This window comes from Pteropus vampyrus, unplaced genomic scaffold, assembly GCF_000151845.1.
Source record: "Pteropus vampyrus isolate Shadow unplaced genomic scaffold, Pvam_2.0 Scaffold347, whole genome shotgun sequence".
NCBI classification, from domain to species: domain Eukaryota; kingdom Metazoa; phylum Chordata; class Mammalia; order Chiroptera; family Pteropodidae; genus Pteropus; species Pteropus vampyrus.
The window spans coordinates 1,256,697-1,269,596 of NW_011889128.1; the positions used below are offsets into that span (position 1 = coordinate 1,256,697).

A 12,900-nucleotide genomic window follows, 5' to 3' on the forward strand; every position below is an offset into this window, starting at 1 on the left:
GCTCTCTCGGTGCAAGAAACTGCTCCAGCATCAACTCACCCACACAGGTGAGCACCCTTTCTCTGCCCCCAGTGTGGCTGCTGCTTTTGTAAAAGTAGGGCACCGGCCACCCACACAAGGGAGAAACTCTATACATGTCTTGGCTGTGGGCAGTTCTTTGTCTTCTCCTCACTATTGGTCAGACACAGGCAGATCCAATTTGGTGATGGTCCCCATGTTTGTGGGTCATGGGGTATCCACTTTTACCAGTGGGCTTACCTGGTATACCACCAGCTGCTCCACAAAAGGGACAAGCCCTACTTGTGCCCTGGCTGCAGCTACCACTTCCACCTGAGCAGGAGCATGTATACCCACAGGCGCAGACATATGTGCACAGACTATGAGTACCACTTTGCATACCCCTCTCCGCTGGCCGAACACTGGCTCAGGCACTTGGATAAGCACCACCACCATTTTCTACAATGTAGCACTCACTTTGTTCACCAGGAAAACTTGCTCCAGCACCAGCTCATGACTGTAGGCAGTGCTTCCACCAGAGGCTCCTTTGGCAGACACACACATGCAGGCAAGAAACCTTACCCTTGCCCAGAGTGTGGCATCTGCTCCTCCTACTCTTCCCTCCAACTCAGCAACAGGTGCATCCACTCTGATGAGAGGCCCTTTCCCTGCACTGAGTGTGAGAAGCTCTTCAAGGGAAAGTATGCCCTGAAAGCCCCTCAGTGGATCTATTAGGTAAAGAGGGTGAGGCAGAGACCTTTAGGGCATTCCCTATGCCAGGCTCCTGACCTTCAGGATCAGGATCCCCTAGTTCACATCCACTATTTCTCAGATAAGTTCTAGCTGTGTGGGTGACCTCAGTCAGTGCCATCAAGGAGGTTATGATGGTTGATACCCTTCCTCGTCAAGTGTTGACCATACACAGTAAGCAGGGGCAGGAAAGGAAAAAAGATGTACAAAGTGAAAAGGTCTGTAGGTGCCTTGAAGTCCCCCTTCAGAAAGGAGGATATAGAGGTAATCAGAAATGTATCAGTGAGTTGCCTCACTACAAAAGGGAATGGGTTGGAACTTGACTATGTGGATCTGTTAAGAAAATGTGAGACTCTGTTACTCATTACCCTCCCCTAGGACTAACACTGCTTGTCCAAGTCTGGCTTTGTAACATCTTAGACAAAGATTAGATTCCAGTCAGTCTATAATGTGAAGTCTATGTGTGCTATAACTGAAAGTTACACTTTCAGGCACCTCCCCTTACTGAGAATGAAACAAGGAGAAAGTAATCTCAAAGCCTTTCTCCCAGTTCAGAGCTGCTAGTGCAATGCAGAGGACATTCCAAGTTCAAATCTCATCCCTGCCTTTATTAACAGGTTTTGGGAAAGCTGTTCAACCTTCTGATAACTGTGATATAAGGATAATCATCCTCGTAAGAACTCTGAAAGGTGAATTTCAACTGAGATCATCTATATCATTGTGTCCACAAGGTGGCACCTAGTGCTTGGTTGGTCCTCAACACCATTTCCCTTTACCCAGAACAGGGTGCCTGTGGTCTTTCTGTAGTTTCTGAGTGTGTAGACTCCCTTGATCTTCTCCACCCTTTTTTGCAGTGGGTAGTCCTCCTTCAGGAAGAGTCCTGCTTGTCTCTGTGCCCAGTGTGAATCCAGGAATTTATACAGAAAGAAACAAAAGGGCTCTGCTCTCTTCAAGTCCTGAATGCTTTTTTCTCCAAAGTGCTTCCCTGTAGGTTAGTAAAGTAGATACAACTTCCTGTTGGAGATTCAAGGTACATGTCTTCCTGTTTGGAGTAATTGACTACGAGTGTTGTAGGGCATGAGAGCTCCCTGTACATGCCTTCCCCAACTCCAATTTTAGTTGAGGTTTCCTTTATTAATTTTCACATTGGCCAAATGGGGCCTTTAGAGCCTTTAGTCCAGCCTGCCTTTCTACTTCCTGGATGTGGGAAGAGGGCCCAGCACCTTTTCACCTTAGTATTTAATCATCTTATCCATTCAATGTCAGCATCTTTTCCTCGTTCAGTTGACAGCACATCGTCACCTTTTAGGCAAGATGTCTATAGAGGAAGTCTGATTCTTTCCAGCCTCCTTTGTTTAATCACTTTCTTCCTTCCAAAATGAAATGGTTTGCTATCCATTTGTTTTTTATTCCTTTAGCAGCGTATGTTTACATTTTTGTTTTTCCAAATTGAACTATGTAGGCAGAATGAGTAGGCACAAAGCTATCAGTTCATCCTGCAAACTACCAGAGTAATCTTCCTAAAACATGGTTGGAAGGTCATTCACTTCTCTAGCCTTATTTACACCTCCCCAAAGTACAGGATGAAGTCCTCCAATATCTGGTACCAATGAACCCTTTCAGTCCTTCAGTTTTACTGTATGTGTATCTTGTGCTATATCTTTCTCTTCATACTCAGAACTTTCCTGAATTCTGGGCTTTGTGCCAGAGACGTTTATGGCCACGAAATTCAGCTGTTTATTAAACAAATGTATAATGAGCACCACTGCTCTCCCTAAATTCTACCTCTTCAGAGACCAAACTCATTTCCCACATGCCGCATCAATCTGGAAAGTCATTAGGAGGAGGTACTTTGTTTTACTCATTTTGGCAATCTTGAGATTCCACCTGCTACCCCAGTAGTTTGTTCAATAAAGTCAGTATCCTTAAGACAGAGTAGAACTCAATGAAAGTTTACTGCAGTTGTTTATTTTCCTCAGATAAAATCATCTTCCTCAAAATGTCTTACTGCCTATGTTATCTTGTGATTTCCTGTCCCATTATTTGTCTTTATTCCCTGTAAGTTTTGGGGTAGTACTTTGCCCATAGTAGGTGCTTTAAAATACTGATTAATGGGTTGGAGAGATAGATGTGTATGTCATAAACTGAGGTAAGAGATGTAGCAAATGGCATATCCTCCTGCCCCAAGTTCCCCTGGGCTATGACATGGAGCTGGTGACTCCATGCCACAACACTTACACAGAAGTGGGGATGGTCCAATGGGGTGGGTGCTGGCTGGTTCCATCAGCAATTATCCTTTTCAATATGCCTTTCCCAGACATGCTTATATCATTGTTATTATTAGTTGTGAATTTATATGCTCACTAGACTATAAACTCCATTCAGAACATGAACCATGACCTATTTCTGTGACACGGCCTCTCCTAACTAACTAGCACTATGCTTTGTACATTGAACAAATGTCATGTAAAAACAAAGTGTAGAGAGATATGTAGGTGACCGAATCTGAGAAGATACCAGCTCAGGTGGATTCTTGAGTTAGCAAACAAATTAGGATAGTGGGAGGGAAGAGTGCTAAGTTCAGTTGCGTGAATAAAGGCCCTGTCAGCCCCGCGTTTAAATCTGTCCCTCTCCTTACTAGCAGTATCCCTTCGAGTTCTTTCTTCATCAGTGGAACTGGGATAACCAGCAGCTCACACAACAGGGGCAAAGAATAAATGATAAAATGTGGAATATGTTGGGTACGGTGCCTGCTCACAGAAAACACCAATGTTAGTTCACTTCTCAAAAGAGCAACAAAGAAATTCCTTATTATCCAAAGCAAAGGCTCTTCTTAAGAAAGGCATGAAAAGGAACCCAGAGGCATCTCAGCCCTCGTTAGCTGGAGTGGCTGCCTCGTTCAAATCTTTCTCTCCCTCAGCTAGGCAGCACTTGCTGGAGAACATGGGCCAGTTGCTGATCCCAAGCCACGTCGCTGCTTCCCACCTCAGAACTCAGTCACCCAACACCAGGGAGCCAGCTTCCTGCCCTTACGCTTCCGTCGGCTTCGTTCAAACAAGCATTCCCCAGCATCCAATCAGAACGATCGATCTTCGGCCACCGCCCAATGAGCGCATGTAATAGGGGGAAAAAGGGCGTGAAGCCCAATCGCAGAGCCATCGTACTTGAGGGCAAAGAGGGTAGGAAGCCGGCATGGCGCTCCGGTCAATAAAATCGATAGCTGGAAGCTGCCTGTGTTCCAGGCCAAGGCGGTACAGTCGCAGCGCCGCCATTTTCCCCGAAGGCATCTTCCGGTACCTTTCCCCCAGGTTCGGGCAGGAGTTTCCTGAATAACAGCGAGAGGTTTTCCGTTGGTCCCAGAGGCGACCGATTCCGATTCCCTCCGGATCTCCCCTAGGCAACCTCGGTCCCGGTCCAGCGGGGGCTCCCAAACCCTGGGGTCCGCCAGGGTCCGAGCTGGGACAGGGAAGGCTGTGGCGCCGGCTTCTCGGGTCCAATGGCGCCGCCTTCGGCTCCGCTCTCCGCACGGGGACCAGGAGAGGCCGGACCGGGTCGGAGAGGGGGAAGGAAGCCGAGGGCGGTGAAGTTCGCAGACGTGGCCGTGTACTTCTCCCCGGAGGAGTGGGGCTGTCTGCGGCCCGCGCAGAGGGCTCTGTACCGGGACGTGATGCGGGAGACCTACGGCCACCTGGGCGCGCTCGGTGAGGCCCGGCCCAGTCCGCTTCCGCGGGGCCGAAGGGATGGAGGAGCTTGTGGGGGAGGGGGTGCGGCAGGGAGTCCGCAGTGTCCAGGATCCTCACCTGCGACCAGGTTGTGTCTCAGAGGAGGACGGGGCCTTGGCAGGAGGTGCCACTGGTAGATATTTACCCAGCGTTATGTATGAACTGGACCTCTAACTGGTTCTCCTTTCCCAGGGTGCGTAGGTCCCAAACCAGCCCTCATTTCCTGGTTGGAACGAAATACCGATGATTGGGAACTGGCTGCCCTGGATCCGCAGGAGTGCCCAAAGCGGGTAACAGTCCAAAGAAGTGAGTGAAAAATGTCCATTGAGGGCCTGAAACCTCTAATGACTCAGTCCAGAGTTTTGGTGGCTAGGGGTACCCATGACCCACGTCGTAGTGTTCCATTTCCTATGTTCATTTTCACAATTTCAGGGTACTGTTTCTGATGGTGTTGTGTCGGTCCACCACACAAAGATTCACAAATCAGTTTGCAAACTAACCATCTGTAGTTCTCTACTGTGTGAATGCATCACTGAGCTTTTTAAAGAAGCTACCCCTGCCTCCTTTGAATTGGGTTCAAACTGAAAGACCTTATACCTTCCTTAGTTTTCTGTGTTTTAGTTGAAGGGATCTCATGGAGAACAGCTGCCTGGGGTGCAGGCACCTCTCTCTGCCCTTCTGGGAGGATGAACCTAATCAGTGTAGGACATACCACCCTCTCCTCAGATGCAAGCAAGGTTTTGATTAATGCCACTCAGGTAGAAGGGCCCCAGATCCACCCACAGGGACAGGTGGGCTGGAGTTTCTGTGCCAGGTTCTCTGAGACCAGGGCTATCTTTCTAACATTCTCATCTGATCATGATATTTCTTTGCTTAAAAACTTTCAGTTTTTGCTAAGGCTGACTGTCAAATGGCTGTCAGTTATATCTAAGTTACTTGGGGAACTTGGTAAAAATACAGATTCCTGGACCCCGTCCCAGAACTGTTTATTTACTCTTATAGATGTCTGGGAACGTGTGTGTTTTAATTGATTTGGATATATGTTTAGGTTTGAGAACCATTGAGTAAAATACAGTCCAAGGTCCTATAGCAGTGTTTCTCAGAGTGTGGTCCTTAGACCAGCAATCATTTTAGAAATGCAAATTTATGGGCCCTACCCCAGACCCGTTGAATCTCAAACTGGAAGTAGGTCCAGCACTGTGTTTCAGTAAGCCATCCAAACGATTCTGGTCACAATAAAATTTGAGAACCATTGCCTTAGGCCTTATGACCTAGTCACTGCCAGCTGATACCTCATTTGTTTCTACTTCCTGCGTTATACTTACCTCTTCAAAAACTTTTAATTTTTAAAGTCAGCTTAATTTCCTAAGAAATTTTCCTCAACTTCTCCAAGATGGGTTAGGGTCGCCTGTAATTCTGTCCTTATTTCCATAGCAGTATGTCACACTGAGTTCTCTGTGTCACTAACACTTATTGAAGACAGAGGCTGAGTCTGTCTTGTAACCTGTAACTTGTAACACTGCAATGGGCAGCAGCAGGAGCCCAGTATTTGTTAATCTCTCCCTGTCCCCCTGTAGAAACCAGAACCAGAAAGAAGAATGGAGAGAAGGAAGTATTCCCACCTAAGGAGGCACCCCGAAAGGGGAAGAGAGGGCGGAGGCCCAGCAAGCCCCGACTAATCCCCCGACAGACATCTGGGGGTCCCATCTGCCCTGACTGTGGTTGTACCTTTCCTGACCACCTGGCCCTGGAAAGCCACAAGTGTGCCCAGAATCTGAAAAAGCCTTACCCTTGCCCAGACTGTGGGCGCCGCTTTTCCTACCCATCCCTGCTGGTCAGTCACCGGCGGGCACACTCTGGTGAATGTCCCTATGTTTGTGACCAGTGTGGCAAACGTTTCTCCCAGCGTAAGAACCTCTCCCAGCACCAGGTTATCCACACAGGTGAGAAGCCCTACCATTGCCCTGACTGTGGCCGCTGCTTCCGTAGAAGCCGGTCCTTGGCCAATCACCGGACTACGCATACAGGCGAAAAGCCCCACCAGTGCTCTACCTGTGGGCGTCGCTTTGCGTACCCCTCCCTGCTAGCCATCCACCAGCGCACACACACAGGAGAAAAGCCCTACACCTGCCTGGAATGCAGCCGCCGGTTCCGCCAGCGCACCGCTCTAGTCATTCACCAGCGCATCCATACCGGTGAGAAGCCCTACCCGTGTCCGGACTGTGAGCGGCGTTTCTCCTCATCCTCTCGCCTGGTAAGCCACCGGCGAGTACACTCTGGGGAGCGTCCGTATGCCTGCGAGCACTGCGAGGCCCGCTTCTCCCAGCGCAGCACACTGCTTCAGCACCAGCTCTTGCACACGGGAGAGAAGCCCTACCCCTGCCCAGACTGTGGACGTGCCTTCCGGCGGAGCGGCTCCCTCGCCATACATCGCAGCACACACACTGAGGAGAAGCTGCACGCCTGTGAGGACTGTGGCCGCCGCTTTGCCTACCCCTCGCTCCTGGCCAGTCATCGGCGTGTTCACTCAGGCGAGCGGCCCTATGCCTGCAACCTGTGCTCCAAGCGCTTTGCCCAGTGGAGCCACCTGGCCCAGCACCAGCTCTTGCACACTGGGGAGAAGCCTTTCCCCTGCCTTGAGTGTGGCCGTTGTTTCCGCCAGAGGTGGTCCCTGGCGGTCCACAAGTGTAGCCCCACAGTCCAAAACTGTAGCCCTAGATCTGCTATGGAGGGGCTCAGTCAGAAAGGCAATGCCCGTTAGAATGGGAAGGCTTGTAAGTTCATTTCATTTCTTAGAGGGCCTGGAGAAGGGAAGGAGAAGCCCTAGGTTATAAGGGCAGATTCAGAACTAAAACCCAGGTCTGTGACACAGACCTGAATTGAGTATATTCTATCACACTGGCTGCCTTACTATGTGTATCTAGAACAGACAGTCGTATTAGGAGAGGTGACATCACTTGGTTGTAAAAGAATTTCTGTGTGTGGTCATCAGGGCTAAAAGTTTTCCCCATCTGTTTTAGAGACTGTCTGCCTTTCTACTCTGCACACAGGGATTACCTGTCCCCTTGCATGTAGTCAGGAGAATCTGATTTATAGGGGGCAGGATCTTTCCCTTCTCTGCCTCTTCCTCCATACTAGGTTTAAATAAACCTGGTTTAGACCCCTTTTTACAACACTCCTGCCAAGTGGTTTTCTACCCTTTAAAATCTCCCTTAACGGGGAGCCCACTACCTCACAAGGCAGGTCATTTCATTGTGGGATAGCTTTGATCTTTAGGAGGTGGTTACGTGCCACATTCTTCCGTAAGCCTTGCCCAGAATATGTTTAATACTCCCTCTAAATGGTAGCCCTTCAGATGACTTAATGACAAGTACTTTGCCGCCATATTTTCAGGTTAAACAGCATAATTTGGTCAATTATTCCTTAAAGACAGGGTTTCAGTTCCACACATCATCTCTCTCCAAGCAGGTGCTGGTGTTTCAGTGTTCCTTTTAAAGGGTCATGTGAAAATAAGCCGGCACCACGTTGTGCACTAGACACCTCCTTGTGCACTTGTTTGACAGCTCTAGATTGCATTGGATTTGAGGGTGGCAGCACTGTATCAGAGGTTTATTGGGTTCCAGACACTTAAATACCTAATTTTTTTTTTTTTTTAACCCACATGTTGTGAAGCTGTCTTCTGCACCCTCGTGTTTGGAAAATTGGTTCCAGTTGGATTTTTGCAGTGAGCTTCGGGAAAAGATTGATCTTAAGTAGAAGCAGGGTAGTTATGCCCTTGCAGCAAAAAGTGAAAATGGGACTGGCTTGTACTTTTTCTGGTGGATTTGGGTTATTTCCAGGCAGCAAGTGGTTGGAAAATCCTTGAGAACTAGGTCTCATTCCTCCCTGATTCTCATCAGAATAAGGAAACATTGGCACAGAACCTACCATGAGTCCTCAGTCAACATTTTTTTCATAAAATGAGGCAAGACCGTTCAAGGAGGGTAGAAAGGTAATTGAATACAAAAGCTGGAAGAGTATACAGTTATCAAGTTAAGTGTATGCCTGCCCCGTCTTGTAAGCTCCAGAACGCAGCAGTGTCTTAATCTTTGATTCACCTCCGTGGTGCCCACCCCTGAGGAGGTGCTCAGTAAAGCTTTACCGAATTGAATGAATAGGCCTACCACTTTGCCTTGGTTAGCTGCACCAAATTGGAATTTCCGAACGTGACTTATCTCATTCCAGCAGCTGGAGCGGGTCATCCTACCCCTGTTGCTTCTTCCTTCAGCTCTTGGGATCTCAGCCCCAGACTTGAGAACAGCTAGAGAACACAGCTTTTGTAATTACCTCTGTTCTGGTGTTTAACAACTTACATTGTAACTTTCTTCTCGGATGATGAGCTACCCCAAGGCAGGGGTCAGACCAGATTGGGTCTCATTAAAATGTCTGATGAATGAATTATGTTCCTTGTGGAATTACTGTTTATAAAATGTAAATGTAGTCCCTAGACTACAAATAATTTTTTATGGTTTTGAGGGAGACCTGTCCAACCCTCTCAGAGACCTGTTAGATACCTGCCTAGCCCCCTGTTTTAGACCTGGCTCTTTTCCCTAATTTTATCTCCAAGCTGACCCAACTGTTTCCTAGAAATTTTATAACTGTCTTTGGGCCTGATTTTAATTCATTAAAACTTGAGAGCTGTTGTGGCCAAGTTCCAGTATGGGTCTACGGAGGGCAGAAGTGAGAGACAACTTCCTAGGTTTCCTAAAGTACTTCAGTCCCAGGGGCCATTTGATGATGAGCTGTGATCCTAGCCCTGTATTCAGTGGGCAATGCCAGTATCCTTCCAGTAAGTTCTCCTTTCTGCTTCAGGTAGTTTTAAGTTGATTTTCTGTTACTTGCAATAAAAAAAACTAATACACAGCCCCAATATGGATTAATCTCCCATCTGTCTTCACGCCTATATATGAGCTATGAAGAAAAACAATTGCAATGCTTCTGGGAGGGGCCAGCCACAATATCTTTTCTGATCTCCATCTTAGTTGAACCTTCAGTATTATATCTTCCGTATATATTGATCCTTTTCCTTCACTAAGAAAACACAAGGTATTCAGTAGGAACTCTTTCAACATTCCACTCCCCGCTCTGACTCCTAGCTTAGCAATGTGATCACTGCTGTTTACTTGCTTCCATCCCACCTCAGGGAACTCCCTCATGTGCAATGCTCATTAACAGCTGTGCCTGGATTTCAACAACTGCCCCCTCAGAGACTTTGATAAAATCTATTATTTTTTTCTCTCTCCTCTTAGTTTTATGGTTTCAGAGTTCCTCTCTTGTTTGGATACACACACCCCAGCCTACAAACGTGCTAAAATCTGTCTTTAAAAACAATAAAGAACTTTCCTTCTTCACGCCTATATATGAGCTATGTTCCCTATTTTCAGCTAAATTTCTTGAAGAAGGAGCCTACATTAACTACTCTGTTTATTCTTTGGCCTACTGCAATAATATAGCCACTTTGTTGAGCATTTATGATGTACCATGTACTATGTTACATACTTTATATACATTACAGTTTAACTTTTACAAGAACCCCATAGAGTAGGTGTTAGGAGATGCTCTTCCATGAGTCTCATGTTACTACATATCTTGCTAAGTATGCCAATAATGCAAGGCCCTGTCCTCAACAAATTCTCAGTCTCAAGCCAATTCCGGACCTAGAGCCCCACTGAATGAGGGAAGGCTGGATCCTCTTGATGAAAGACCATGTTACGTTGGCAAAAACGTGGTAGATCTTCCCAACCTTTTCCAAATGTACCTGCAGCCATTTGCCAGGGTGGCTGGGCACTGGAGAACTGGATGTTGGGTGTAAACCGATTCTAATTCTTGGAGATCAGGTATGTGTAGAAAAGCGTTTAACTCAGCAGACCTAGGTTGCTTAAACCCTGCAGATTCCAAAGCTCATCTTTAGGACTGGCATTTGGCTCACTCTAGGAGATAAATTCTGAGCTCTTGGAATATTTTGTCTGATTAGAGTGTTTTTGAATGTTGGAGGCCTTGAGCCATGCTGTATCAGTCTGACCAGATAAGTTTATCCTAAGAATGTGATTTATGGTGAAGCCTGTTTTTACTGTGGGGGTTGGGGTCTGAGTATCTGAAGTCAGTCATGTGGGCATCATCCAGTGTCTATATGACTAACCCCCCCACCTCCCCCAAAGAAACCATGGATGTCAAGGCTCAGGTGAACTTCTATGGTTGGGAACAATTGATGTCTATTGTCACAAATCATTACTGAGAGAACTAATGTGTCCCTGTGCAGCTCCACTGGGAGTGAACATCTGGATGTTTGCACCTGGTTTCTCTAGGACTTCGCTACATGCACCTTTTTGCTGATTTTAATCTGTATCCTTTTGCTTTAATAAACCATAACCTTGAGTATAGCCAAAAAAAAAAAAAAAAAAAAAAAAAAAAAAAAGGCAAGGCCTTGGCCACTCTTTACCCAGGCCACCTCTCAGGATTGTGTTTGTAGCAACCAACCTTGGACAGGTAATGTGTCTATCTGGAACAAAGAGCAGCTTGCTTACCATTTATTATAAAACAGGGGTTCCCAAGCTCATTGTTTCTCCCCTATAATGCAACTCACTGTGTGCCTAGCATCCATCTAGGCCTCTCCATGTTGCCTCTGTGGGACTTAGGAGACAGGGAACCAATGCATACATGATGCTTAGGCTGCTTGTTGTGCCATGAATAAGATCTTTTGTCTCTGACATAAGAGTCTCTTGTCTTCTGCCAGCATCCATGAAACAGTAACAGACTGACTTGTTAAATTGTAAGTAGGGTAACCTCAAATTGCACACCTGATGGTAGATGTTATTTCTCTTTAATAGAGGAGGAAACTGAGGCTCGGTAAAATAGTATTAAATAACTAGCCCAGGATCACACATCTAGTAAATCTAAGAACTAGGATCCTAAGCCAGGTCTGACTCCAAAGCCAGCTGCCATGCAATGAACTACTCCACTGAAATTGTCCTCTAATATGACTGATGACTTAGTTAACAAATCAATACTTTAGTTTTTATCTTAATTACCTTAGTTTTCCTTCTTAAACTCTTTTGTAACTTAGCTTTCATGCCTCGTATTTTTTTTTTAATCTTCCTGGTGCCTTTTGGGGTTCCTTGTGTGTACATAAGGGAATTCCTTCCCAGCATTTCTTAAGAAATGTATGTTTTCCCAAATTCCAAGAACAATCAGTCACGAAACTGGGAAAACACAAGAAAGTATTATAATTCTCCAGCGAATTAAAACTTGACAATCAACATAGAGAAGTTATTGGTTTGGAGGATTTCATTGAAACCAAGAGCAGGAAATGCTGACATGCAGATTTGAAAATTAATGTCTTCATATCTGGGAAAGGGGCAGAAACACCTAGAAGAAAAGATGTCACAACATGATCAGGTAGTCTTGCTTGTAGCTGTTGCCCTGTTATAGGTCCGTGATCCTGGTCCTGTCTGCTGCTAAGAATGAGTCATTCTTGCAAATAAAATAAATATTATACTCACAGGATACTTGGTACAAATCCTGAGTGGTGTTCAAGAAATACCTTTTGAAGTTGCTTTTTGAAAGTATTACACCCCAGCTTTAGGCAGCTGCCTAGGTTGCCTTGTACCTGGGCAAGTGTGACACTGCTGGGAGAACAGCACCAGTAAGTAGCTGGTTGGCTTTCTGGGCCTGGTTCATGCCAACTCTGTTGTTTAACTATCCCAGATGCCAGCACCGTTGGAAAAAAGATAAAAATATTACAGAAGTTACAAGATTGTGATTTTTTTGTGGTAAAATATACATATCATAAAATTGACCATTTTAACCATTTTAGTATACAATTCAGTGACAGTAAGTACATTCACAATGTTTAGTAACCATTACCACTATTTCCAGAACTTTTTCATCATGCCAAACAGAAATTCTGTATCCATTAAACAATAAACAAATACGTTAATGTTGTATTTGTAATTTTGATAGTTATTGCCAAATTGCTTTCAAGGAGGTCGTATGAATTTACACTCCCATCAGCAATACCTGGGAGTGCCTTTACTTATACCTTAATAACACAGTATATCATTCATTTCTTCATTCAACAAACATCTTGGGTAATTACCACATGCCATGTAACATTCTAGAAGATGGAGATGCAGTGAACAATACAGATAAAGTAATTGGCCTCGTGGACATTAGAAGCTAAGGAAAAGGCAGATGATATCAGAAAGTGGTCCGTGCAGGATGAGGAGATGAAAGTGATGAGGGGAATTATTTTGGACAGGAATATCTGATAGGTGAAAAATACTAGCATGTATTTTTAATTTGCATTCTTCTAGTATATGGAATAATAAATACTTTTTCTAATGTTTTTGAGAGATCTATATTTTCTTTTATATGAATTGTTATTTATATTACT

At 45.6% G+C, this 12,900-nt stretch overlaps 1 protein-coding gene across 1 annotated transcript; it reads left to right on the forward strand.

Annotated features, from left to right (window-relative positions):
• The first annotated feature begins 1,390 nt into the window (after positions 1 to 1,390).
• Positions 1,391 to 8,909, forward strand: LOC105304530 (zinc finger protein 689). Its single transcript, XM_011378661.2, has 3 exons — positions 1,391 to 4,448; positions 4,662 to 4,775; positions 6,047 to 8,909. Exons 1-3 carry the CDS (start codon positions 4,244 to 4,246, stop codon positions 7,228 to 7,230), a joined length of 1,503 nt encoding a protein of 500 aa, XP_011376963.1. The 5' UTR covers positions 1,391 to 4,243; the 3' UTR covers positions 7,231 to 8,909.
• The last annotated feature ends 3,991 nt before the right edge of the window (positions 8,910 to 12,900 follow it).

What these genes read in the sequence shown, in the direction of transcription:
- LOC105304530 (XM_011378661.2), top strand. Translation starts at nt 4,244, where the DNA reads ATGGCGCCGCCTTCGGCTCCGCTCTCCGCACGGGGACCAGGAGAGGCC. An exon ending in CGGCCACCTGGGCGCGCTCG is followed by an intron (nt 4,449 to 4,661) that starts GTGAGGCCCGGC and finishes CTCCTTTCCCAG; the next exon opens with GGTGCGTAGGTCCCAAACCA. An exon ending in GCGGGTAACAGTCCAAAGAA is followed by an intron (nt 4,776 to 6,046) that starts GTGAGTGAAAAA and finishes GTCCCCCTGTAG; the next exon opens with AAACCAGAACCAGAAAGAAG.